Consider the following 24757-nt stretch of genomic DNA (forward strand, 5'->3'; position numbering starts at 1 on the left):
CTCAGATGGGGGCAAAGATCTCACACGGTCCTGACGTTGGGTTATATGCCTCCTCTTGCCGCCGCTGGGCCAGTTCCGATGATCCCCAAGGTGGAATTGGCCCCGTGAACAGGTGTCTTGTCACAGCTTCCTCATGTCCGAACATCCGAACCCCAATTCCTCGGCCAAGTTGACGCGCTGGCGAGCCAGGGACGGGCCCTTGCGGCCGGGGTCCCCGCCGTCGCCACGGAGCTTGTCTGATCTGGGGACGACCGACGGGGGCCCTGGTTGTCCGGTATGGTACCGTATGTACGGAATCACTGCTCTACAACGTGTAGTATCGGAAACCCCCGGGCTGCCCGGTCTACCATAAGTGTTTGCGAGAAGAAGAAAAAAAAAACACATGTCACGATGGCTCCATGTCGGCACCAAGTGTGCACACTCACTGACAGACTCCCCCAGAAATGTCAAGATCGCTTTCCTGTTGTTCGCATCACCCGTCCGTTCCATGGACGACACCCAACCTCCTGCGAACGATACGAACGGGTGGTTGGTATGTAAGGTATCGTGTAAGCCGACCTTCCAGGTTGCCTCCTTTCCTGATTTGGCCGCAGCGTCAGGGTTCTCCGCGCCAATGCCCACAACGGCACCCCGCAAACGTCACGTCTCGGTGGTGGGGTCTTGTCGTACGACCTAGGTTAGGCCGTGTCGACGGCGTCGTACGGTATTGTATTTCTATGGTTTTCCGGGTCAGTCGGGTCGGACACCAATGTGGGCATGCAGTAGCGAATACTTGTACATTACATAGAGAAGTACTACATACTGCACGGTCTGCTGAGGGACAGCCTGCTAGGTTGCTTAGGTACATGGGTTGGTTGCGTTTACGGTGTACTATAATACGGTGAGGTGGTTGAAGGTTGGTTAAGGTACCTACCAGGTACACACTGGTACTGTGTAGTTACCTTACCGGTTTCCCATTGATTGCCCGTTCGTTACCTAAAAAAACAAATCGTCATGCCCTAAACATCGACATCAACCTCCCAACCACGACCTTGCCATCATCCCAGGGGTCGTCATCCCAAACAACAAAAGAAAACAAAACAACGAGAAGCCGGCGCCACCGTGGACGTCGAGCTTCCTTACACGCAACTTTATACAGGGAAGACAAAACAGGAAAGAAAATCACCCCCCTCTCCCCCCCCCAAAGAGCTCAGAGGTCGGTCCTCCCCGATCCGGCTCTTTTTTTCCTTTTTGTTTTCTACTCCTTGCGGATCAGGCTCTCAAACAGGGGCCTGAGGCTCTTGGCGCTCTTCTTGGGATACCTCTTCTGGTCGTTGGCGTAGTCGACGTAGGTGACGCCGAAGCGGGTCTCGTAGCCCTCGGCCCACTCAAAGTTGTCGAGCAGGGACCAGGCCAGGTAGCCGCGGACGTTGCAGCCGTCCTCGCTGACGGCGGCGGCCATGGCGCGGACGTAGTCGTTGAAGTACTTGACGCGGAAGTCGTCCTCGAGGACCTGCTCCAGCGGCATGTCGTTCTCGCCCTTGAGCGACGTGCCGTTCTCGGTGACGTAGATCTTGGGGTAGCCGTAGCGCTTGCTGAGCCAGTTGAGCAGGTCGCGGAAGCCCTGGGCGTGCGGGCGCAGCCAGAAGGACTGCGTCTCCGGGCCGATGCAGTCGCCGTGCTTGTTGTAGAAGAGGGTCTCGAGGTTGCCGAGGAAGTCGTCCTCGGGCGGCACGCCCGTCTTGTGCTTGATGTAGTTGGCCGTGTAGTGGTTCATGCCGTAAAAGTCGTTGGAGCCCTTGACGAGGGCGGCCTCCTCGGGCGTGAAGGTGGGCAGGCGGTCGCCGAGCTGCTTGCGCATCGAGTCGGGGTACTTGCCAAAGTAGATGGGGTCGGCGAACCACGAGATGGCGAACTCGATCTTGCGGTCGCAGGCCTCGACGTCGGCCGGGTCCTCGGGGTCCCAGGGGAGGGTGGCGTCGCCGTTGAGCGTGATGCCGATCTCGCCGCCCTGCGTGGGCTTGAAGTCCTCGCGGTACGCCTTGACGGCGCGGGCGTGGGCGATCAGGATGTTGTGGCCGACGATCCACGGCTCGCGCGCGCTGTCGCCGACGGGGGACTTGCTGCGGTCCGACGTGTGGCCGGGGGCAAAGTAGCCCGTGTTGTAGCCGAGGATGGCCGAGCACCACGGCTCGTTGAAGGTGATCCAGTGCTTGCACTTGGGGATCGCCTTGAACATGACGCGGGCGTAGTTCTCAAAGTCGGCCGCGAACTCCTCCTTGTTGAGGAAGCCGCCGTACCGCTTGTCGAGGGCATCGGGCAGATCCCAGTGGAAGAGGGTGATGAAGGGGGTGATGCCGGCCTCGAGCAGGTCGTCGACGAACTTGACGTAGTGGTCGATGCCCTTCTGGTTGACGGGGTCGTTGCGACCGCCCAGCGGGATGATGCGCGACCACGAGATGGAGAAGCGGTACGAGTTGGCGCCCAGGGACTTGAGGAGGTCGATATCCTCCTTGGTCCGCTTGTACGAGTCGCAGGCCACGACGCCCGAGCTGCCGTCGGCGATCTTGCCGGGGATGGCGCAGAAAGTGTCCCAGATGGACGGGCCGCGGCCATCCTCGGTCGCGGAGCCCTCAATCTGGTAGCTGTAGTCGTCGGGAATCCAGGTCAGTCATTGTTTTTTTTTCTTTCTTCTTTCACGCCCCCTTCCCGGGTAACCGTGAAGAATAGGGGTAGCCAGGGAAAAAAAAAGGAACGTACGCAGCAGTGGCGAAGCCCCACTTGAAGTCGGCCGGAAGAGACATGGTGGGCAAGCTGGAGGCTGGCTCTGTGATGGAATAGAGACCTGGGTTGAGTGGTTTCGCTGTGTGTTGTTTTTTTCTCTCCAACAGACAACTGCAGTATCACTGGGAAGCAGAGTCGAGAGGAGAGAGGGGAAGGGTTAACCCCCCTACTTTATACTTTTGATGTAAACAAGACAACGGGAGTTATCACGCCTCCGTCAACCCACTCTTGACGTGCGACTTGTTTCCTTCCGGCTTTCACCCCCCCTTTCTCCCGCGCCTTTCGGACCGTCGACACCGAGAAAAAAGCTGGGCATAGCGTAGGCTGATGAGATAGGGCATGCGGGCCAAGCCTCCCCCGGGCGTGGGCATGCGCCGTTTGCGGATGGGATGCGGGTTCGCCGGGGGGCGGGGAGGGGTGTGCGAGGGGGTGTCTCGTGAAGGGCAGAGGACCTACAGCCCATACTTACGTAGTAGGGTACCCAGGCAGTGGAGGGGGTGGGGTCTGTTGGAACGGGGGACGAGGGGCGAGGGACGGGGGATGGGGGACGGGGGACGGGGGGGGTGGGCGGGGAGCTCCATCGCGGGGTACCTTAGGTAAGGCCAGGTACAGCAGAGCCCTGGCGAGGGACCCGAAGGACCAAACGTGTGGACGTATTGGAGGCGAATCCTTGTCGTGATCCACGCTGCAGAAGCACGACAGACAGGACAAGACTGCGGAGGGAACAAGGGCCCTCAGGGCCTGCAACCAACCCCGCCAAACTCCATCGGGGATAAATCGCCCACGGAAGAACAACCCGAAGCCATGTTCTGGAAACGGAAGTCAAGCAACGGCGGTTCAGGGTACCTAGCCCATGTAGCATGACACGAAGGAGAAATAAAAAAAGATAGGCTCGTTCGGGGCCCGAGAGCCGCACAGAACGGTTTGCGTAGCCGCTGCCGTCGCCGCGGTGGTGATATTGCGATATCAACCAGCAACGACTCGAATCACTTCCCTCTCTCTGTCCGCCCGCCCGGCCGCCTCGCTCGCTTGGTTGTCTCAACACGCGAGGGCGGCAAAGGCGCCGAAACTCGCTCAGGCTGACTCTGCTTCTGTTGAGCCAGTCTCTCTCCACCATGGAACGGAAGCCCGGGCCGCAAAGGGCCCAACGGGCGCTCCGGCTGGGTAAACTTCGGCAGAGAACGGGCGGGCTGCAGACGGTTACGCTTGGTCACGGGTTTCTTTTTGGTGCACGCGCAAACGGGCAGCCCACCGCCCGGCAACCGAGGCGAGGCCAGACGAACCAGCTTTGGCGCCGCAGCAGGGAGGGCAGGGAGGGCCAAGGGCCAAGCACGCGACGCGCATCGGCGGCGCATGGGCCTGATGGGTTGGGAGATGCGGGTGGCCATGCCGGGACGGGTGGGACGGGTGTGACGGGGCCGTTCTGGCAAAACCTCGGACACGGATGCGGCACCACGGGAGGCCAGGACCAACGAGTTTGATCATGGCCGCCCTCCCCTCCCCCCCACCCCCGTCCGGCGATGGCTAAACCTCGGGTAAGCTGGCGACTCACGAGACGGCGAGCCGTATGGCTTCAATCAAAATAAAGCACCGGCCCTGGGATGCGTGATGCCTTTCATGCTGTTGCGGCGCGGGTTGGCGGTGAGCGAGAGCAAGTGTGGTTGTAGATACGGTCATCTGGACAGGCAGACGGGCCGCAAGACGCTCAACGGGCGCAACTCCGCTCAACCCATTCCGAATTAAAGACTTGCGTCTCAAGAGCGACATGCCACCTGTTGGGCCTATCCGGCCCATGAGAGGATTCTTTTTTTTCCCCCTTTTCCTTCGGTTATTGTATGTGCGTACATAAGTCTTTCTCTCCTCCCGGGAGTGCAGCCAATCCCTCCCCCTCTCTCTCTCTCTTTCTCTCTCTGTGTGTGTATGTGTGTGTGTGTGTGAGAGAGAGAGAGAGAGGGGGGGGGGGAGCCGAGAAACGACCGCTCATGCGCCGGTCTACCCCTCCGCTCCGGCAAATGTCACTTTCAACTTTGCCCGTGCGCGACGCCTTCATGCACGCTAACCGCGCGTCTCTTGGGTCCCACCAGAGAACCTACGTACTTACGTGATGTACACAGTAGGTACTTCGTACAGAGCGCCAGGTCGGCACCTCGTGCAAAAAATTGCCTTGCATTTCGTCCGTCAACTCGCTGCGACTCGGTCATGCACGATCCCGCTTGCAGAAGCCAGACGGGAACACCGTTGTCCAGCTGCATGGAGCTTGACATGACGGCACCCGCTCAAGACTCCAGGTTGGCTCGTCCTATCCTCGGGAAAGTCAAGATGAAACTGAAGTAGGCTTCTGTACGTCACGTAGCAGGGAGGAAACGGCACCGCTCCCGCTGCAATCTCGACCCGTCCTCCGGTAACCCGACGATGACAAACCGCCTGCCTGACCGGGTAGGGAGCTGGCCAACTACCTACGTACGTAGCATGTACGTACATACACCGCGGTACCCAGGGACACGGCCCCATCCGCGATCCTCCATCACCGCTCAATCCCCTCCATCTCCACCGGCCGGCCGCTGCCGCCTGTCACCTCCTCCAGCTTTCGCTTCCTTGGGCTCTCGCCGCTCGCAGCAGCAGCAGCAGCAGCAGCAGCAGCAGCATCCTCTCCCTCCGTCCACTCCGTCACCTCCCACGCCACCCTCACCGTCGTCCGCCGCCCCTCCCCGCCCGCCGCGGCCGTTCCCGCGCCGCCGCTCCGGCGCATCCTCCCAAGCCGGCTTCCCTCCACCAGCTCGTCAAACCACGGCAGCCCGCCCACGACGCCCACCGCATCGCCCGCGGCATCTTCCGCTTCCGGAAGACGAGGCGACCCGGGGGCCGACGGCGGCGATTCGGACGGCGGCGTTGGCAGGAGGACCCCAAACTCCTCCAGGTCTCGCAGGTCCGAGGGCAGCAGGCTCCCCAGGGCGAGCTGGATGAAGTCCCCCTCGCCGGGGGGCTGCTCGCGCCAGTAGGCCAGCGGGGTGCCGCAGAAGCCGCAAAAGTGGCGAACCTCGTAGGCGGCGGCGTTGCTGCTCTTCTTGACATTGCTTCCCCTGCCGAGGTTGCTGCTGCTGCTGCTGCTGCTGCTGCTGCTCGGGTCTGCGGTAGCGTCCGCGTTCGAGCCCTCGACGCCGCCGCCACCGCCGCCGCCGCCGTCGTTGTTGTTGTCGTTGTCGTCCTCGTCCTCGTCGTGGAGATGGTACACGCGCCGGATCTGCACCCGCGTCTCGTCGGCGCGTCGCGGGACGGTTTGCGAGGTGTACCAGGCGAGGGGGACGCGGAGGTACGCCGGGAGGGGGGTGCCGAGGATGGTACCTAGAAGGGGAGTAACAGAAGGAACAGCTAAGTCAGCGGGAGGAGGATGATGATGATGATGATATTCGTGGGGAGGAGGAGGAGGAGGGAAGAAAAAGGGGCGATGAAGTGACGGGCTCACGTTGTGATGGGCCGTGGTGGTGAAACACCACGCGCGCTGTCAGGCTCGGGTCGGGATCCCGGGTTTGCGGGAATTGGACAACGTAGAGGTTCCGGCCGCAGTGGCAGCTCCCGCGGAGAGGGCGATTGGGGGTCATGGTGTTTGGTTTGGGGGAGCTGCTCCGAGTACGGTACAAAACCTGAGATGGAGAGAGGGTGACGAGGCCTGCCTTTGAAAGACTTGCAAGGAATCCTTCCTGGGCCGATGCCGACACGGCCCGAGGAAACGAGCGTGGGAGGAGGATGGGAGTGCCCAGCGACCCTGCTAGGGGAAAGCGATGGCTGTCCGGCGATAACAAAGGCTGAAGGGCCGCCAACGGTGACAACGGACCTAGGTAGGTTGGCTTTTGGGGGCAGCCACCGTGATGACGCCCTCTGAGGGACAGGATCGTGTCTGGTTTTTGTATGGCAAAGGCCTTTGCAGATCATGTCGCCAACAGGCCCATTCTCTCTCATCACCAGATACGCTCGACGCTGCATGCGCGAGTCAGGCTACTCCTGTCTTGTACATGATGTCGGTCCCCTGTCCCGCCGTCACGTACCGGCGCTGGACGTGCACCACTTACATCATCACGTCAGGTTGTGAGGCCCGAGTGCAAGCCACCAGAGCCCCACATCCGCAGAAGAAGCCTCTATGGAACTTGGGTGAGAGAGCATCTCCCATGGTGAGGAAGAAGACATTTTGCCGTGTGTTCTGTGTTGTGAGACCCATGCTGTCAGACATTCTTTTTCAATCCTTTTTTCTTTTCTTCTTTTTTTTTTTTTTTTCGAGGGGGGTTCTTTGAGGTCTCGCCTTTGTGCCCGTTCAGCAAGCAAAAGCATCGAAGCAAAAGCATCACCACCTAGCAGCATTCAAGCCAGCGAAACCATGATCTACACAGTATTAGCTATAGTACATCACAACCTGGAAGACCTTGTCCAGCGCCAAGACTTCAGACAAGGAAGAGAAAGAAAGATTGGCCCGAGCTTTTTTTCATCCCTGCCAGGCTGTACCTACGGCAGCTGCAGCTCTCACCGCCCGGGAGGTGCTTTCTGCCCCCCCTGTCGCCTTCCAGCCAATTTAGCTCGGCGCGTCAACCTCTTTCTTTACGCGCCACCCACGCATCGCAACCCCGTGGCCAACATTCTCGCATCGACTATCTCGCCACGGAGAAAAGCATCGAGATAAATCGCCATCATGGCAGCCATGTGAGTTTCATCCTTGCCTCTTTCCCATCCTCTGACCCTTTGGTTTCACGTCGTCTCGCCATTCCCGTTGCCGGCATCGACCAGGCTGACGCGAAGCAGCGAGAGCTTCGACAACATCCACCTAGACTTGTCGCGGGAGCATGGCAAGTGCAGGTTTGCAGAGAGCGGCCTGGGCTGGAAGCCCGCGGGCGGCGGCGATACCTTCACCCTGGATGCGGGCAACATCGGCGGCGCGCAATGGAGCCGGGCAGCCCGGGGCTACGAGGTGAAAATCCTGCAGCGCAGCTCGGGCGTCATCCAGCTTGACGGCTTTCAGGAGGAGGTACGTAGGCGATGGAATTCCCGATCTCGCGAGAGGCCCAGGCAGAGCAGCATGAGCTGACCCTCTCTCTCCCCCCCCTCTCTGCCAGGACTACGAGCGCCTCAGCAAAATCTTCAAGAGCTGGTACAGCACCAACCTCGAATACAAGGAGCACTCGGTGCGTGGCTGGAACTGGGGCAAGGCCGAGTTTGGCAAGGCCGAGCTGTCGTTCAACGTGCAGAACCGTCCCGCCTTCGAAATCCCCTACTCGGAGATCTCCAACACCAACCTGGCCGGCCGCAACGAGATCGCCGTCGAGTTCTCGCTCGGCGACTCGGCCAAGGCGAACGGCCAGAACGGCGCCACGCCCGGCAAGGGCCGCAAGGCCGCCGCCGGCAGGGACCAGCTGGTCGAGATGCGTTTCTACATCCCCGGCACGACCACGAGGAAGGAGGCCGAGGGCGGCGATGCCGGCAGCGACGCCGAGGAGGAGAAGAACGCCGTCACGCTCTTTTACGACACCCTCATCGAAAAGGCCGAGATCGGCGAGATGGCAGGCGACACCATCGCCACGTTCCTGGATGTCCTGCATCTCACGCCAAGGTACGTCGCGCCGCGCGTGCGCGCTACAGGGTCCCGGCCGAGCCCGCTAACCACGCCCACTGCAGAGGTCGGTTCGACATCGACATGTACGACACGTCGTTCCGGCTCCGCGGCAAGACGTACGACTACAAGATCCAGTACGAGGCCATCAAGAAGTTCATGGTGCTTCCCAAGCCCGACGACACGCACTTCATGCTCTGCATCGGCCTGGACCCGCCGCTGCGGCAGGGCCAGACGCGGTATCCCTTCATCGTCATGCAGTTCAAGCAGGACGAGGAGGTCACGCTCGACCTCAACCTGTCCGAGGAGGAGCTCAACACCAAGTACAAGGACAGGCTGCAGGCCCACTACGAGCAGCCGCTTCACCAGGTCGTGGCCTATGTGTTCAAGGGCCTGGCCAACAAGAAGATCATTGCCCCCGCCAAGGACTTTGTGACGCACCGGCAGCAGTACGGCATCAAGTGCTCCATCAAGGCCAGCGAAGGGTTCCTGTACTGCCTGGAGAAGGCCTTCATGTTCGTCCCCAAGCCCGCCACGTACATCTCGTACGAGCAGACACAGTCCGTCACCTTCTCGCGCGTCAGCGGCGCCGTCTCTGCGCTGTCGACGTTTGACATCACGGTCCACATGAAGTCCGGCGCGGGGTCGCAGCAGTTTAGCAACATTAACCGCGAGGACCTGAAGGCCCTGGAGGACTTTTTCAAGCTCAAGGGCCTGCGCGTTAAGAACGAGATTGACGAGGAGTCCACCCTGCTGGCGGCGGCGCTGCGCGACGAGGACATGGCCAGTTCCGACGACGAGGTCGTGGGCGGCAAGGCGGACCGCGGCTCGGCCGACGAGGACGAGGAGAGCGTCGACGAAGATTTCCAGGCCGAGTCCGAGAGCGAGGTCGCCGAGGAGTTTGACAGCAACCACGAGAGCAGCGGGTCTGGGAGCGACGAAAGCGACGTGGACGATGAGGAGGATGAGGACGACCTGGACGAGGAAGAAGAGGAGGAGGAGGAGCGGCCAAAGAAAAAGAAGAAGACCGGTTAGGCGGCGGTGAAGGATGAATGGCGAATCCGGGGGTCCGGACGGCCTTGGCCAGGGAGGGGAGACTGCAGGGGAAGCCAGACATTCGAGCAGCGTGAAGCCTGAGAGGATGTGTGTGTGTGTACTTGCAAGCCGGCGTTTTTGTCTTTTTTTTTTTTTTGTCTTTGGTTCGGGGACCCACAGAGCATGGAAGGGAGGGAGATGGGGATTTGTGCGATGCGGTGTATGGACAAACCTCAAGGTGTTATCAAAACTGGGTTGGGTATTGCATGAGGACCGTTTATGGGGGGAGAGAGTGCTCGACGACTACACAGGAGAGAACCTACAGGATTAATTGGCTCTGGCTCTGGCTCTTGCTCTGGCATGGCTTGCTGCCCTTGACTCCTGACACGTCCCATGAATTCTCAGGGTTACCGACCTACCCACCTACAGAGGTACCTACCTAGCCAAGGCAGGGACTGACGTTACTAGCGTAAGGTATCTACATGGTGTAGCTTTGTTTGGCTAGGTGCTCTCTGAACCCTGACGGGAGGGAAGCCCGGCCAGGTTCAGGGCGACTTGCCCGTGGGGAAACTTGTAGTTACGCACGCAGTACATAGTGAACGAACTGGACGCTGGAAATGCCCCGCGCCCAGCCCGATATTTTCCAGGTGGGCCCGGGCATCGCAGCGGGGCGGCCGCATTTGCTGCCCCACCCCTTCAGGCAGGCAGTTGCTCTTGTCTGCGTGCATGATGCCGTTTGGTTTGACTTTTTCTTATCCACTTGTGGCTTTCTTCCACTTTTAACATTCCATCCCGCCTTTGTCCATCTCGCCGAACCCTGCACCCCTCCACCACACCCACCACGCCCACCACACCCACCACACCCACTACACCCACCGCCGACAACGTCGCAGCTCCAGCAAAACCTGCGCCAACGTCACCTCGTCTCGCCTCGCCTCACTTCACCTCACCTCACCTCACCTCACCTCACCTCAACCTCAACCTCACCCGAGCCAAAATACCCGCACTCGACTGCCATCCACCTCGATTCTTCCTGCCTGCCCATCAACGCCATACCCGGGCTGAGCACGGCTCCCTCCAACACTGCGCCCCTAACCCCCATATTCTTGAGACCAGCAGCCCCGCACTCACCGCCGACAGTCATGGAAGCCAACTAGTGGGGGCCGACGGCAAAAAGTATATGTTTCTTCCAGCATCTCAACGGCCGATCCGGAGAATGACGAAGGCGCCTCGCACGACATTGCTGCTTCTCCGGGTATAGCAGTTCTTTCCAACGCTCCCAAACCCCCACCTAGAAAAAGAAACAAAAAAAAAAAGCGTGCTGCTCTCCTGCTGCTGGTTCCAACCCTGCCCCGCCTACTACATACCATAACACGTTTACTGTCCAGCAATGGACGCCCAGGTGCGTAAGAGTGGCCATTCCATTCCTTCTTGCCTGGTCCCCCGCCCCGCCTCGTAGCGACCATGGGGAGACGGGAGCGAGACGCACGTCGAACGGCGGCTTGCCGATTCGAGGCCCCCCCCCCCCCCCCCCCCCCCTCTCCCTCCTCGTCCCCTCGTCCCCTCTTTGCCAAAAAGAAAAAAAAACATCCTTCCTAACCTGACCTCTCTTTCACCTCCCCGCCAGATCGAAAATGCGATCGAAATCGCCTGGAACCCCGGCTCGAATCAGGCCCTCCAGAGCCAGGCCTTTGAGTTCCTGAACCAGCTGCGTGCCGACCCCTCCGCCTGGCAGGTCTGCCTCAGCCTCTTCACCCGGAACCCTCCGGCGTCCCCCGTCGTCCGGCTCGTCTGCCTCGAGATCGTCAACAATGCCATACACGCCCAGGCCGTCGACGCCGCCGGCCTCGGCCTGCTGAAGCAGTCCCTGATGGGCTACGTCCAGCAGCACTACGGCGGCGAGAGCGAGGATGCCGTCGACCCTCCGCACCTGCAGAACAAGCTCACCCAGACCCTCACCTACCTGTTCGTCTTCCTGTACAGGGAAGGCTGGGAGACCTTCATCGACGACTTCCTGGCGCTCGCCCAGCGTAACAACAACATCCCCGGCGTCAGCATGTACCTGCGCATCCTGAACTCCATCCACGACGAGATCGCCGATGTCATGCTCAGCCGGCCCGACGGCGAGGCGAAGCGCAACAACGAGCTCAAGGACCTGATCCGCGAGCGCCACATGCGCAAGATTGCCGAGTCTTGGAGGGACCTGCTGGCCCGCTACAGCAACCACAGCGACCACGTCGTGGAGCTGACCCTCAAGACCATGGGCAAGTGGGTGAGCTGGATCGATATCTACCTCGTCATCAACCAGGAGATGTTGGGCCTCGTCCTGCCCGTGGTCGGGAGGACGCGCGGGGACGGCAAGGAAGACAAGGTCCGCGATGCCGCCATCGACACCTTCACCGAGATCGTGGCCAAGAAGATGAAGCCCGGGGACAAGGTCGAGATGATCTCGTTCCTCAACCTCCGCGAGATCGTGACCCAGCTGCTAGCGAGCCCCCCGCTCAACGACTGGAAGGGCACCCCCCGCTACGACACGGACCTGGCCGAGGCCGTCGCCAAGCTCGTCAACACCATCATGGCCGACGTGGTGCGCGTTCTCGAGGACAAGGAGGCCGACCCCGGCGCCAAGGCCAAGGCCGAACAGCACCTGCGCGACTTCCTGCCCTCGCTGCTGCGCCTCTTCTCGGACGAGTACGACGAAGTCTGCTCGACCGTCATCCCCTCCCTGACCGACATCTTGACCTTCCTGCGCAGGGCCGGCCAGCTGCCCCCGAGCTACTCCGAGATGCTGCCGTCCATCCTGAACGCCATCGTCCTCAAGATGCGCTACGACGAGACGGCCAACTGGGGCAACGAGGACGAGCAGACGGACGAGGCCGAGTTTCAGGAGCTGCGCAAAAAGCTGCAGATCCTGCAAAAGAGCGTGGCCTCGGTCGACGAGAACCTGTGCATCGAGTTCCTGAGCAACCTGGTGGCCAACATGTTCTCCACGCTCGAGCAGCAGGGCTCCCAGATGGACTGGAGGGACCTGGACCTGGCGCTGCACGAGATCTACCTCTTTGGAGACCTGGCCCTGCCCAACACGGGCCTGGCCCAGAAGAGCCAGCCCAACAAGATCGCGGCCGAGCGCCTCGCCGTCATGATGAGCAAGATGGTCGAGTCAGGTAGGACCGTTCCCCTCCCCTCCTCCTCCTCCTCCTTCTCCTCTTCCGTCTCGTCCGCGCAGCTGCTGACCGTCCAGGCATCGCCAACTACCCCCACCCGGCCATCCTTCTCCAGTACATGGAGATCTGCACGCGCTACAACAGCTTCTTCGAGGACCAGCAGCGCTACATCCCGCAGGTGCTCGAGAACTTTGTGCGCCTGGTGCACCACGACCACGTGCGCATCCGCACGAGGTCGTGGTACCTGTTCTTCCGCTTCGTGAAGACGCTGCGGGCGCAGGTCGGCAACGTGGCCAAGACGGTGATCGAGTCCATCAGCGACCTGCTGCCCATCAAGGCCGAGGTGCCGGGCAACGATGCCGACGACGACATGTCGTCCGACGAGTCAGACCACTCGGCCGACGCCGTCTTCACGAGCCAGCTGTACCTGTACGAGGCCATCGGGTGCATCTCGTCAACGTCGGCCACGCCCCCGGCCGAGCAGGCCATGTACGCGCGGTCGGTCATGGAGCCGCTCTTCTCCGACATGAGCGTGCACATGGACCGGGCCAAGGCCGGCGATGCGCAGGCCCTGCTTCAGGTCCACCACATCATCATGGCCCTGGGCACGCTCGCCAACGGATTCGCCGAGGCGAGCGCCGCGCCGGCCAAGCGGCCGCAGCCGCACGAGGCCGTGTCGGCCGAGTTCGCGCGCGCCGCCGAGGCCATCCTGATCGCGCTCAACCAGCTCAACGCCAGCGACGAGATCCGCACCGCCTGCCGGTCCGCCTTCTCGCGCCTGCTGGGCGTCCTGGGCGCCGCCGTGCTGCCCCAGCTGCCCCAGTGGATCGAGGGCCTGCTTTCGCACAGCTCGAGCAAGGACGAGATGGCCATGTTCCTGCGCTTGCTGGAGCAGGTCGTCTTCAACTTCAAGGGCGAGATCTACAACATCCTCGACCTGCTCCTCACCCCGCTGCTGCAGCGCGTCTTTGGCGGGCTGTCGGAGCCCGTGAGCGGCACCGACGACGAGATCCAGCTGCAGGAGCTCCGCCGCGAGTTTGTCTCGTTCATCCAGGTGATCCTCTCCAACGACCTCGGCGGCGTCCTGGTGAGCGCCTCCAACCAGGCCACGTTCGAGCCCCTCGTCTCGTCCATCATCGACATCGCGAAGACCCTCAGCCACGGAAACCTCGTCCCCAGCCGCATCGCCTTCAACGTCCTCGGCCGGATGGCCTCGGTCTGGGGCGGCCCGGACGTTGCCACCATCGGCGAGAACCCCACCATCACCTCCACCACGCCCCAGCCCGCCATCCCCGGGTTCGACCAGTTCATGATCGACCGGTTCCACGGCCTGTGCTGGTCGGTCCTGCAAGATCCGGCCTTCCGCCCCAACACGGACGCGCAGTCGAGGCAGATCCTGAACGAGATTGTGGGGATCCAGCAGGTGCTCTACGCCAAGACGGGCGAGGCGTTCGTCGGGCACGTGCAGCGAGTGACGTTCCCGCAGCTGGGCGCGGACGAGGCGACGGCGACGGAGTATCTCCGGGTCCTGACCACGTCGAGCGAGAGGAAGCCCGTCGTGGGGTGGGTGCTGGGGTTGTTGAAGGGAAGGAGGTAGTAGCGGTGAGCAGCGGGGAGGGTTAATGGGCGTGACGTCAAAGATAGGGCCACGGAGCGATAGACATGCGGTGGCGGCGGTGGCAGCGGTGGATAGGCAGGGCGGACTTTTTGTAGATAGGTACCGTATTCCAAGCACGCCAGGGAGGATAGATAGAGGAGGAAGATCCGATCCAAAGGGAATGAACAGCTGGAGGGGATGGGAACGAACTGGGAACCCGGGACTCTTTGGCTGGTTGGGGTTGAGGCGTAGGGGATGAATGAATCAATAACCGTGCCGTGCCGCGCTGTAAACGTTGTGAGGGTGCGTGTGTGTCTTGAGCTCGTGTTTTTTGCCTTGATGGTTAGAGTCATGGTCCGAGGGTTGCAACGATGAAGCTGACACCCCGCCTCGTTGGGTCAGGGATTCTCTATTCATTTTCTCAGGCTCAGGGAAGAGCGAAGCAATATTAACACATCTTCCATCATGCATCCTTTTTCATAGCATTTCCCCCAGGGCATCGGCGTAGCGTCCGTCTCATTATGTGTGGTGGGGTTGTGTCAACAGCCTCTCCTCCTGTTGGCCTCGGAAGCGTTGAACAGAGGCTCCATTGACGGCGATATTACTAGTTAGCTCGCTTGCACCGAATGGCTCCTATGATGACGGTGGCCAGGCCCAAGCATATTATTCAACCCCCCCCCCCCCCCCTTTCTACCTCCCTCCCTCCCTCCCTCCCTCCGTCCCAAACCTCAAGAGATCCGATCAACACCGACCCAAAATGCACAATGCACACAGCTCTCTGTCCTTGGGTATGGCAAGGCAAACAAGGGGAAAAACAAGCCTGAAAAAGAAAGAAAAAAAAAAAAAAAAGAAACGCACCATGCCCAAACCCAAGCCAAACCACCTTCCAGCACCAAAAACCCCGCCGCCATGAGAGGAGAAAAAAAGGGGGAAAAAAAAAACAAGAAAAGCCTACGTGTGCCATCCATCATCATCATGCATGCCCGACGGTCCTAGCCCTCTCCAACACCCCGCCAAACCTCTCCCCCCGGCCACCGGCGCTTCGGCTTCCCAGCTCCTGATCGTCGCTCGTGTTCCTCCTCACCAACGCCGCCAATCTCGCCCCCGCCGTCATCCTTCCGGCCCTCGCGGCGGCGTCCCCTCCGGCAGCGGCGGGGCCGCCGAACCAGCCCCTCCCCACCGACCCGAGCCCAAGGCTCTGGCTCAAGCTCCTGGCGCGGCCGCGGAACCCGCCCATGCCTCTCTCTGCTCCTCCCCCCTCGGCGGCGGCGGAGATGCCATGACCAAGATTACCATCCCCACCGTTTTCATCGAGTTCGTGCAGACCGTTTCCTGGATCGGCCATGCTCGCTGTCGACCCGCCCCTGGCTCTGCCCTTCTTAGGCGACGATGTCAACGTCGACGACGCCGCCGCCGCCGCAGCCGCCGCCGCGCCAGACAAGCCCGGCGCTCCGAACCCAAACGGCAGGTTCAGGTTCAGGTTCAGGCCGATCCCCATCCCGGATCCGGATCCCGAGGGCAGCTGGTCGGGCAGGATCCCCTCATCCATGGCCGCGCGCAGCTCCCCCACGACGGCGTTCAGGGTTCCCGAAAAGGGAGAGGGGGAGTAGAAGTGCTGCGTGGGCGGTCGGATCGGGGTGGATGGGCGCGACGACCTGTCTGCGGCGGGGAGGGAGAGGTGCGGGGTGGTGGTGGCGGCGGCGGCGGTGGCGTCTTGGCTTGGTTTCCTCAAGATCCTCTTGGATTTCACGGGGGAGGAGGCGGAAGATGACGTGGCCGAGGCAGCGGTCGCGGCGAGGATGGTGTCGTCGTCCGCATCGCTGTCCTCCCCCTCCTCCTGCTCCTCGCCATCAGCCGAGGGGTGGGATGTGGGCGGGTTGATGAGCGCCGGGGGCGAGGTGGAGTAGGTAGCGGCACGCAAGCGTGACGGCTGCGTGGGCGAGTGGTCGCCATGCCAGGGGTTGCCTAACAACGGCGCGTGTTCGTCGTCGTGGCCATCGTCCTCGCCGTCCACCAAGAGCGTTCTTCTTGACGGCGCGGTGCGAAGCCCCTTGGCGGAGCGGTAGCCCTGGCTGAACAGCGCGGCGAGCGGTCGTGCGGCGTCGGCGGTGCGGGAGGCCCGGGAGGAGCGCCGCGAGCCGGCCGGGGTGCGCGGGCCGTCCCCCTGGGATGTCCAAGAGGGTCGACGGCCGTGCTCGGCAAGGCCGATGGTCTCCTCTATGCCCTCGGCATCGGAAAGGGTGACCTCGTCCTCGTCGTCGGTCTGGCGCGGGCGGCCGCTCGTGATGATGAAGACGCCAAAAAAGGTAAAGAGGCAACCGCCGATGAACTTGATGGCCTGCTCGCCGGTGGTGCGCTCAAAGTCGCGGAAGAGGACGGCGCTGCCGATGATGACGCAGAGGGTGAAGAGGACGAACTGGACGGGGATGACCTGGGTCGAGTCGAAGCGCTGGAGGGCCTTGTTGACGTAGCGGACCTGCATGATGGCGGTGAAGAGGAGGACAAAGATGAGGGCGTAGGTGACGGGGGTGGTGAAGGCGCCGAGGAGGGTCGACGAGAGCATGGAGGAGACGCCCTTGGTGGAGAGGGCCGTGTAGCCGCCTGCGTTGGTCAGCCAGGCCCCAAGCATCCCCCCCCCCAAATACCAGCGACATGTCAAAGATACGTACCGAACAGCCCCACGAGCCCGAGATCCACCAGGATCGTCCTGCTGCCGTACCGCGGGCTCAGCCACATGAGCAGCGCCATCAGGGCCGCCGTTACGGCCATGTAGATCTCGAACTCGATGGTCGTGATGGCATCCCACACGTCGTGAGGCCCCAGCTTCGTCTCCTCCGTCTTTGCGCTCAGCACGACCGTCACGGCGCCGAGGACGGCAATGAGAACCCCCCAGAAGTCGCGGGGGCGAAACACCTCCTTGAAGAAGATGGGGGCGATGATGCAGTTGGAGATGAGCGCCACGACGCCGAGCGGGCTGACGATGGAGGCCGGCGCGAAGCCGTAGGCCAGAAAGTTGCCCAGCTCGCCGATGGTGATGAGGACCTGCCCCAGCCACCAGTACGGGTCTTTGAGGTAGGACGACGCGGGACGTTTGACGTCGGCGGCGTCGGCGGCGGTGCCGCCACTGCTGCTGCCGCCGCTGCTGTCGGATTGGAAGGACTGGGCGAGAGGGTTGGTCTCGGAGGGGGACCGGTCGTCGGCATGCAGGCCGTTCCTGGAGCCGTTGGGCGCGTTGCTCAAGAGGGGCAACGAAGCGGCGGTCCCGTCGAGCTGGTCGCGGCTCGACGCGCCGGCGGCGCCGTAGCGGCCTTCGGAGGCGGCGGAATTTTTGAGGGCCTGCCTGGCGCGCTCCCGGATCTCGCGCCGGCGGCGGTGCAGGCGGATGTGGGCGTAGCGCTGGACATTGAGGGCCAGGGCGATGAGGATGTTGCCGCAGATGGCCGTGATGATGCCGATCAGGCTGGACCAGTTCTGCAGCTCGTCCTCGGGATTGCCGCCGTTCCCATTGTCACCGCCGTTGATGCTGCTGCTGCTGCTGCTGCTGCTGCTTCTGCCGCCGCTGCTATCCCCCGTATCGGGCAGCCAAGCGGGCCATGCGTGCTCGGGGAGGGGTGCGGCCGACGATGACAGCGGGAGCCGCATGATCCGGGACGGCTGCCACGGCGGGCTGGGGGGTGTTGGCTGCTGCGGCCGATGTCACGGCGCGGCGGCGGCGGCGGCGGCGACGGTGGTGGTGGTCTCGGTACCGGCAAAACTGGCGCACCGGTATCGCGAGCCGGGGAAGCGGACCATGGGCGTCGGGCAACGGTGGTTGTGGCGGCGTCGAGCTCGGAGGGGCAGCAAGCCAAAATTTTGGCGGTTCAAGGGTGACGAAATGGAGGCTCGCTGACGGATGCGAATGCGGCTTAGGCGAGCGCAGATTTCGGCATGTCACCATGGACACGCACGAAAGCTCCAAGCAGGGGCTAGCCGTCCGAACCTCATGGATGACGACGGGCAACGAGCAACATGAAAATAAACAATGACCAGCCGATTGAGCGACAAGGTAGCGAACGTTGTGAAGCACAGGTTGTTTTTTTCGAAGTTTTTTTTTTCGTCCTTTTTTTTGGGGGGGGGACAGCGTATGAAGTGGCATGTCCAAGGGGGATGGATGGATGGATGGATGGATGGGATGGATGGATCTCAAGGTCCCAAGGTTTGACAGTTGGGCCGCATGTTCTTGGCAGTCATCGCTGCAGAAAGGCACGGCACGGTGCGAAGATGCAAATCACACATGGCAACGGACACTGTGGAGGTGTTGGATGCTCTTGAGATTTCATCAGGACCAGGTCAGGTACCTGACCCAACACAGTACTAAAGCGTCCCTAGGTACCTAGGTATAGTCTAGTACTATATAGTATAGTACACAGTAGATACACTCCACAACCAGAGAAAAAGGAAAACAAAAACAAAACCAAGAAATCCCCCTAGGAGGATGTCGCCCCATATCAGCAAGCAAAAGATGTATAGTATACACACAATCACTCGACTTCTCGACTCCCAGTGTCGAACCAAGGATTTTTTTTTTTTTTTTTTTTTTTTTTTTTTTTGGTTTCACAAGAGGGCCAACCGGCTGGCGGCTCAGCCCCTCGCGCGTCCCAGCCGTCCGGGTGGCGATTCCCAAGCTCCCGTCGGGGTTCGGCCCTGAGCCCGCCGAGCTGCCGACGGGAGCTTGGGGCAAAGCGGCCAATCCGAGACCTGCCCTGTGCGGGTGGGTCCGCCGAGGCCGAGCCGGTCCGCGACGGGGGCGCTTGCGCAAGTGAGCAAGGCAAGCGCGCTGGGCTGAACGCTGTGTCATGAAGCTCGTGTCATTCCAGGCCCCTCCCCCCGCCCCCTCCCCCCTCCCCTCCCCCAAAAAAGAAAAAAAAAAAATTCAATGCAAATATTCGCAACAAAAGACGCCATGCAGTGCAAGTGGGTAATGGAGACTGTGCCCGTTTCAGGCTCTCTCCTGTGGTGTATTTTCCTCCCCAATTACGAGATTAGAATGTTCCTAGTGGTAGTCATTACCAAGCCTGCGGAGGCAAAAAGAAGAGTTTCCGCAGCCCGAAGTACCCTTTTTTTTTTCCCCTCCCATGTACCCCTGGTTTTTTTTTTCTGGTTTCGTCCATGTGACCCATTTTTTTTGGGGTTCCCAATTCAACCCAACCAAGATCGAACTCCCAGTCATACCCATTCGCTTGCCACAATAAACAAACCAAAAAAAAAAAAAAAACACTTTTTAGACGCCGCCGGACCCGTTCCCAACCCATGTACCGTGTAGAAACAAGAGACTGTGTGTGTGTGTGTGTGTGTGTGTGTGTGTGTGTGTGTGTGTGTGTGTGTGTGTGTGTGTGTGTGTGTGTGTGTGTGTGTGTGTGTGTGTGTGTGTGTGTGTGCGTGTGCGTGCGTGCGTGCGTGCATGTGTGTGTCCATCACTCCTCAGAACCCGACTCGGAATGGTCGGATCTGGCAAACGAGGGCCGCCTTGGGCTCGGCCCCGCAAAGGTCCTGCCGAGCGCCACCCACCGCGGCCCCTCGGCACCGGCGGGCGACCCGTCCTGGGCGGCGGCCAGCAGCTTCTGGGCGGGCCCGCACGCCTCGACGTGCTCGAGGAACTCGTCGCGCGAGTAGAAGCGGTCGCGGAGCTCGAGGTGGTCGTCCGAAAAGGACTTTTCAAAGGCCATCTGGCAGCCCTTGCACGACAGGCCGGGCTGGGCCTGGCGGCGGTAGCGGTCGAGGAAGGGCAGCGTCGTGGCCGCCTGGAACCGCAGCGTCAGCGAGTCGGGCCAGCGGTCGACGGCGGCCTCGGCGGCCTCGGCCGACATGCCCCGCGCGCGCAGGGCGTCGAGCGCGTGCGGCCGCACGGCGACGATGCGCTTGCGGCTGTCGGGCAGGGTGTGCAGCACCGGCAGGGCCCCGCCGCGGACCAGCTCGTCGGCGGGCACGCCGGCGCCGTCGGCGACGCGCGAGAGGTGCGTGACGCGCGTCTCGGGGGCCGAGGCGACGCACGCCATGCAGACGCGCGCGGCGGTCGGCAGGAACACGAAGCCGCCAAAGGCGCCGCACAGGCCGCAGCGCTCCGTCGTCAGGGCGTCGTGCAGGGCGCGGGCCGTGACGTGCCGGCCCAGCCCCGTGCGCAGCAGCACGCAAAACGCCTCGAGGCCGTGGTCGCGCAGCTCGCGGAACTCGCGCACGGCGGCGAGCACCTCGCGGGCGCTGCGGTTGACGTGGCTGAAGCGCAGCGCCGAGGCGGCGTCCAGCTCGAGGCTGATCAGGGACAGAATCTCAAAGGGGAGGCGGCCGAGGGTGCCCAGCTCAAAGTCGGCGGCCCGGCCCAGCGTCTGGAAGAGGCTGGAGCGGACCGCCTTGTGCTGGCTGCGGTGCACCGAGACGAAGGGCAGCTCGAACTCGGTGCGGTTGTAAGAGACGACGTCCAAGATGGTTTGAGGGTTGGGTCTTGGCGTCGCCATGGTGTTGGTGTTGTTGCTGCTGCCGGAGGAGGGGATCGGAGTGGCTGGTGATGTGGCTTGTGCTATGGGCTGTGGCGGCTCCATGCGACGGGGAGCGGTTGGTGTCCCTGAGTTGTACGTATAAGAGGGTGCACCGGGTGGAGAATGTGGGAGAGTTGGGAAGATGGAGAGAGAGAGGGAGGGCGAGGAGAGAAGAGGACACGCTGGGAGCCGAGATATAGAACAAGTCGTCGTCGAGACAGACAGACAGAGAGAGAGAGAGACGCGGAAAAGAGCTGACGAGTGAGACGAGCAACCAGCATCTTGACGCAATGGCGTCTGCATTCCTCGGAACTATATAGTCGGATGCGCGTCAGGTACGTACAAGGAGGCCATAAGCCGATCTACTGTGTACACTGTGCCGAGTCCCGGTTGTTGTGACACACAAGACAGTCACGATGCACCGGGATGGGGATTGGAATTGCGGGGGACAGGGATCTGTCGACCTGGACAAAAACTCTGCCTCGACCTCGTGACCTGAGCGTGCGCTTGGGCACGTCAGGAGTTGAGGAATGGAATCCAGGGGGGGGTTCCGGGGGTTGGTGTGCCAGCTTTTTTTTTTTTCCCAACCATGTTCCGAGCAATGATCCCAGCCGTGGGCCAGCCGTGGCCCAGCCGTGGCCCAGGACTGGCCCGGGACTGGCCCAGGACCGGCCGAGCGCTGGCTCCAACGGTGACACATACTGGAGCAGCATGGGGCAGCACGGGGCAGCATGGAGCAGCATGGAGCAGCATGGAGCAGCATGGCCCTGCACGGGAGCAACATGACGACAGGCCAAGCCCCCGGAGCGGAGATGGGGCCGCTTACCGCTCGGGTTCCAGAGGTTCCAGATCGTCCCGTGGCGCATGAGAAAGGTCCCGTGGTCAGAGAAGTCGAGAAGGTGCCAGACGGCAGAGGGGCCGGTGCCCCGCTGTGGGGCCTCAGCAAGGGGCGTCAGCAGGCGCCAAGTCTTTCGCCGTCAAGGTGTCACCATCTCGCCATCCAACTTCATCACCAATCGTCAGGTTAGCGTGTCCAAACAAGGTCGACTGCGTGGTTCGTTTGTTGCGGGAAAAAGAAAAAAAAAAATTTCTCTGCCGCGTCCGGTCCCAACGTCAGCGCATCAGGGCTTCCAGGGCACCAGGGCATCAGGGCACCAGGGCATCAGGGCATCAGAGCATCAGGGCATCAGGGCAGCTGGGCCGCTGGGCACCCAACAAAGGACAACCGTACGACCCGGGCCTGGCAATCTCGTATGTAATGAAAATGCACGGCGACGGCACACCCAACAATACAGACAAGAGCAACGCCGACGATAGCCACCGCCAGCACCACCACGACACCAACCCGTTTGTGCGCTTCAGGCACCACGTCGACGCCAACATCCACGCCGGCATCAACACCTTGACGGGTCCGTCGCGGAGCCGCGCCGGCAACGGTGGCGGCGGGGACGACAACACCAACAACGGCAGCCATGTCACTCCCGCCGACATGACGACTGGCACCACAAACACCACCATGGCCAACAACAACAACAACAACGACTCCCTCACCCTCGCCCGCAATTTGGGCCTGCTCTCGGCCCAAGACCACCACTTCGAGACCCGTCTCGCCTCCCTCACCTCCTCTCACCCCAACGGGGGTTGCACCCTCCCTCAGGCCAGCGCTGCATGGCGTCTCTTCCTTCTCCGCTCGGCCTATTCCCCCTTGAGGCTCGAGCATGATTCCCCTTGTTCTTCTTCCTCTTTGTCGTCTTCTTCTTTTTCCTCCTCCTCCTCCTCCGCCACCTCGCCATGGAGACACGTCCCTACCCCGCGCGACCTTCCCCAGGGATGTCAGCCGGGAGAGGTGGGCTGGCTGGAGGCCTTTGAGGACCTGCTACGCGCGAGCTCCGGCCTGCCGTTGACCGACCTGCGCGAGCGCGTGGCGGAGAACAGGAGGCTGTGGGGGCGCTTCGGCCTGGGCCTGGACGGGCTCGGGTTCCCGTTCCTCTCGCCGGGCAGCCTGTTCGGGGGCGTCGACGGTCCGTTCGGGTTTTTGTTCGGCGGCGACGGATGGGGGGCCTGGGACGGGGGGGACCGGTGGGATGCGAGGGACGACGGGCCTTGGGGCTGGCACCTCGTCCACCGTCACGACCGTTCCGCGCTCCCTCGCCCCGGTTCGCTGGCCCGCGCCGCAGCCATGGGCCTGGGCCTGGGCGGCGAGGGGGTGCGCGCCGCGGCCTGGCTGAGCCGCATGGAGGAGCAGGGCCTGAACGAGGCGCTCTTCCCCGTGTGCGACCCGGCCCGCGGGTACCGGTCGCCGCGGACGGCGCAGGAATGGACCGAGCGCAGGCGGGCCGAGGCGAGCCAGAACAAGGAGACGGAGAGCCTGTGGGAGGAGCTCCTGCAGGACGCCAAGAAGAGCGGCGCCGGCGACGAGCCGGCCGACGAGGCGGACCGGGAGGCGCGGAGGGAGAGGGAGAGGGAGGCCGCCGAGGAGGGCCGCAGAAGGCTCCGCCGCGAGCTCGAGTCGTGGTGGGACGCCGGCCACGACACGGCCACGTCCTTCCTCGACGGCGTCGGCGGGTTCGTCAGGATGCTCGGCAAGGTCCTCGAGGACGAGGCGCGGTCGCTGCAGCAGCTCGGCAAGCCGGACCAGGACGGCGGCGACGCCGGCAACCCCAAGCCCAAGCCCGGGCCCGCCGACCCCGCGACCGAAACCGACCTCTACACCCTGATCCAGTCCGCCTTCCACGACTCGGAGCGCTCCCTGTCCAGCCTCTTCAAGACCCTCTCCGAGGGCTGGCACAACGCTTTCCCCCCCCGCGACGCTGGGAAGCCTGCCTCCCCGCCCAAGACCGAAACCACCGAGTCCTTGGACAAGGCCACGGGCCTGACCAAGAAGACCACCAAGACCGAGTACGTCGACGAACGTGGCAACAACCACGCCAAGACGGAGACGACGTGGACCGACGAGAGCGGGAGGGTCGTCATGAGGCAGGTGCACAGCTCCGTCGGAAGGGCTGAGAGGTGGGGCCCGGCGTCGAGCAGGGGTGAGGCCATCAAGCACCAAGACCACCAGGTTGAGGGTGGGGAGAAGCAGCATCAGCAGCAGCAGCAGCTGGAGGAACGGAACGCAGATACGACGGCTGATGAGGAGAGGCAGCAGCAGCAGCAGCAGCAACAGAAGAAGGAGGGGGGCTGGTTCTGGAAGTAAGCCGGCTTGTCTTCTTCCCTCCTTACTTTCGGGTTCTCCACGAGGTACGCTGCCCTGCCCAACCTCCTCCGTCTCTTCCTCCTTCCTCCTCGATCTACATGCTCGATCTTTTTTTTTTTGTTTTTCTTTGTCGAGCTATTGACTCCCAGGTTGTTCAAGTCTGTCGTCACCTAGGCGATGGGCCTCCACGGCGCCATCTTCACGTGGAGGGTTGGAGGATCCGGATGGAGACTTGACGACTCCGTACAACCGTTCCAAGGTGGCGGGTTCGTTCTCCGCAGTGGTGTGAACGGACGGATCCATCCCCCCCCCCCCCCGTTCCCCTTCTAAATCCACCTCTCATCTCCACATCCATCCGCCCCCCTCCATGCGCTTTGTCGGTGGCTCGGTCGGTGGCTCGGTCGGTCGGTCCATCCGCATGTCGATCCGCCAGGCTGCCGATCGTTGTGGGGGGTGGTTTTTTTTTTTTTTTCATGTGATTCACTCCACTCGGTTCGCTCCATCACGAGCATTCGTTCGACTCACCCCCCCCCTTCTTTGCCCCTTTTTCGCCATCGCACAAGTATAGTACCTATGCATTCGTTCGTTCGATTCTCTCCACTCCTTTTGTTTCCGTAAGATTGAGTCATTGACCTTGTGTCGAGTCATTGGAAGCAGAAGCGAAAAAGACACAAGAAAAAAAAAAAAAAACCAATGGGTTCAAAATGGGTTGTCTGTCTGTGGCTGTTTTTTTTATTTGTTTTTTTCGTGTATGTATATAGCACGCTTGGACAAATTCCACACCCACTGTACATGCATACATCTACACAGTACACACGTCTGAAGCGCGCCCAGCCAAGCCTGGCAATCGCATTCCCGGTCACCGTATAACTAGTACATAGAGAAACATCCTTGGCA

The 24757-nt window shown here is 61.8% G+C and overlaps 7 protein-coding genes across 7 annotated transcripts; 3 read left to right on the forward strand and 4 right to left on the reverse strand.

The window, feature by feature from the left end:
• Nucleotides 1-1237: 1237 nt before the first annotated feature.
• VTJ83DRAFT_1220 (uncharacterized protein) lies at nucleotides 1238-2783 on the reverse strand (the record flags this gene model as incomplete). Its single annotated transcript, XM_071007356.1, has 2 exons — nucleotides 1238-2624; nucleotides 2740-2783. The coding sequence occupies 2 exons, from the start codon at nucleotides 2781-2783 to the stop codon at nucleotides 1238-1240; spliced, it is 1431 nt and encodes a 476-aa protein (XP_070870573.1).
• Nucleotides 2784-5287: 2504 nt separating this feature from the next.
• Nucleotides 5288-6362, reverse strand: VTJ83DRAFT_1221 (uncharacterized protein; the record flags this gene model as incomplete). Its single annotated transcript, XM_071007357.1, has 2 exons — nucleotides 5288-6105; nucleotides 6227-6362. 2 exons carry the CDS (start codon nucleotides 6360-6362, stop codon nucleotides 5288-5290), a joined length of 954 nt encoding a protein of 317 aa, XP_070870574.1.
• A 1079-nt stretch (nucleotides 6363-7441) lies between these two features.
• VTJ83DRAFT_1222 (uncharacterized protein) lies at nucleotides 7442-9391 on the forward strand (the record flags this gene model as incomplete). The annotated part of the gene is made up of 4 exons (XM_071007358.1): nucleotides 7442-7452; nucleotides 7552-7774; nucleotides 7863-8356; nucleotides 8422-9391. The coding sequence occupies 4 exons, from the start codon at nucleotides 7442-7444 to the stop codon at nucleotides 9389-9391; spliced, it is 1698 nt and encodes a 565-aa protein (XP_070870575.1).
• Nucleotides 9392-10781: 1390 nt separating this feature from the next.
• Nucleotides 10782-14152, forward strand: VTJ83DRAFT_1223 (uncharacterized protein; the record flags this gene model as incomplete). Its single annotated transcript, XM_071007359.1, has 3 exons — nucleotides 10782-10793; nucleotides 11019-12555; nucleotides 12633-14152. The coding sequence occupies 3 exons, from the start codon at nucleotides 10782-10784 to the stop codon at nucleotides 14150-14152; spliced, it is 3069 nt and encodes a 1022-aa protein (XP_070870576.1).
• Nucleotides 14153-15125: 973 nt separating this feature from the next.
• Nucleotides 15126-17794, reverse strand: VTJ83DRAFT_1224 (uncharacterized protein; the record flags this gene model as incomplete). The annotated part of the gene is made up of 2 exons (XM_071007360.1): nucleotides 15126-16753; nucleotides 16822-17794. The coding sequence occupies 2 exons, from the start codon at nucleotides 17792-17794 to the stop codon at nucleotides 15126-15128; spliced, it is 2601 nt and encodes an 866-aa protein (XP_070870577.1).
• Nucleotides 17795-19605: 1811 nt separating this feature from the next.
• On the reverse strand, nucleotides 19606-20727 carry VTJ83DRAFT_1225 (uncharacterized protein; the record flags this gene model as incomplete). The annotated part of the gene is made up of 1 exon (XM_071007361.1): nucleotides 19606-20727. The coding sequence occupies one exon, from the start codon at nucleotides 20725-20727 to the stop codon at nucleotides 19606-19608; it is 1122 nt and encodes a 373-aa protein (XP_070870578.1).
• Nucleotides 20728-21928: 1201 nt separating this feature from the next.
• On the forward strand, nucleotides 21929-23860 carry VTJ83DRAFT_1226 (uncharacterized protein; the record flags this gene model as incomplete). The annotated part of the gene is made up of 1 exon (XM_071007362.1): nucleotides 21929-23860. One exon carries the CDS (start codon nucleotides 21929-21931, stop codon nucleotides 23858-23860), a length of 1932 nt encoding a protein of 643 aa, XP_070870579.1.
• Between the last annotated feature and the right edge of the window lie 897 nt (nucleotides 23861-24757).

Source organism: Remersonia thermophila, chromosome 1 (genome assembly GCF_042764415.1).
Source record: "Remersonia thermophila strain ATCC 22073 chromosome 1, whole genome shotgun sequence".
Taxonomy (NCBI): Eukaryota; Fungi; Ascomycota; class Sordariomycetes; order Sordariales; family Chaetomiaceae; genus Remersonia; species Remersonia thermophila.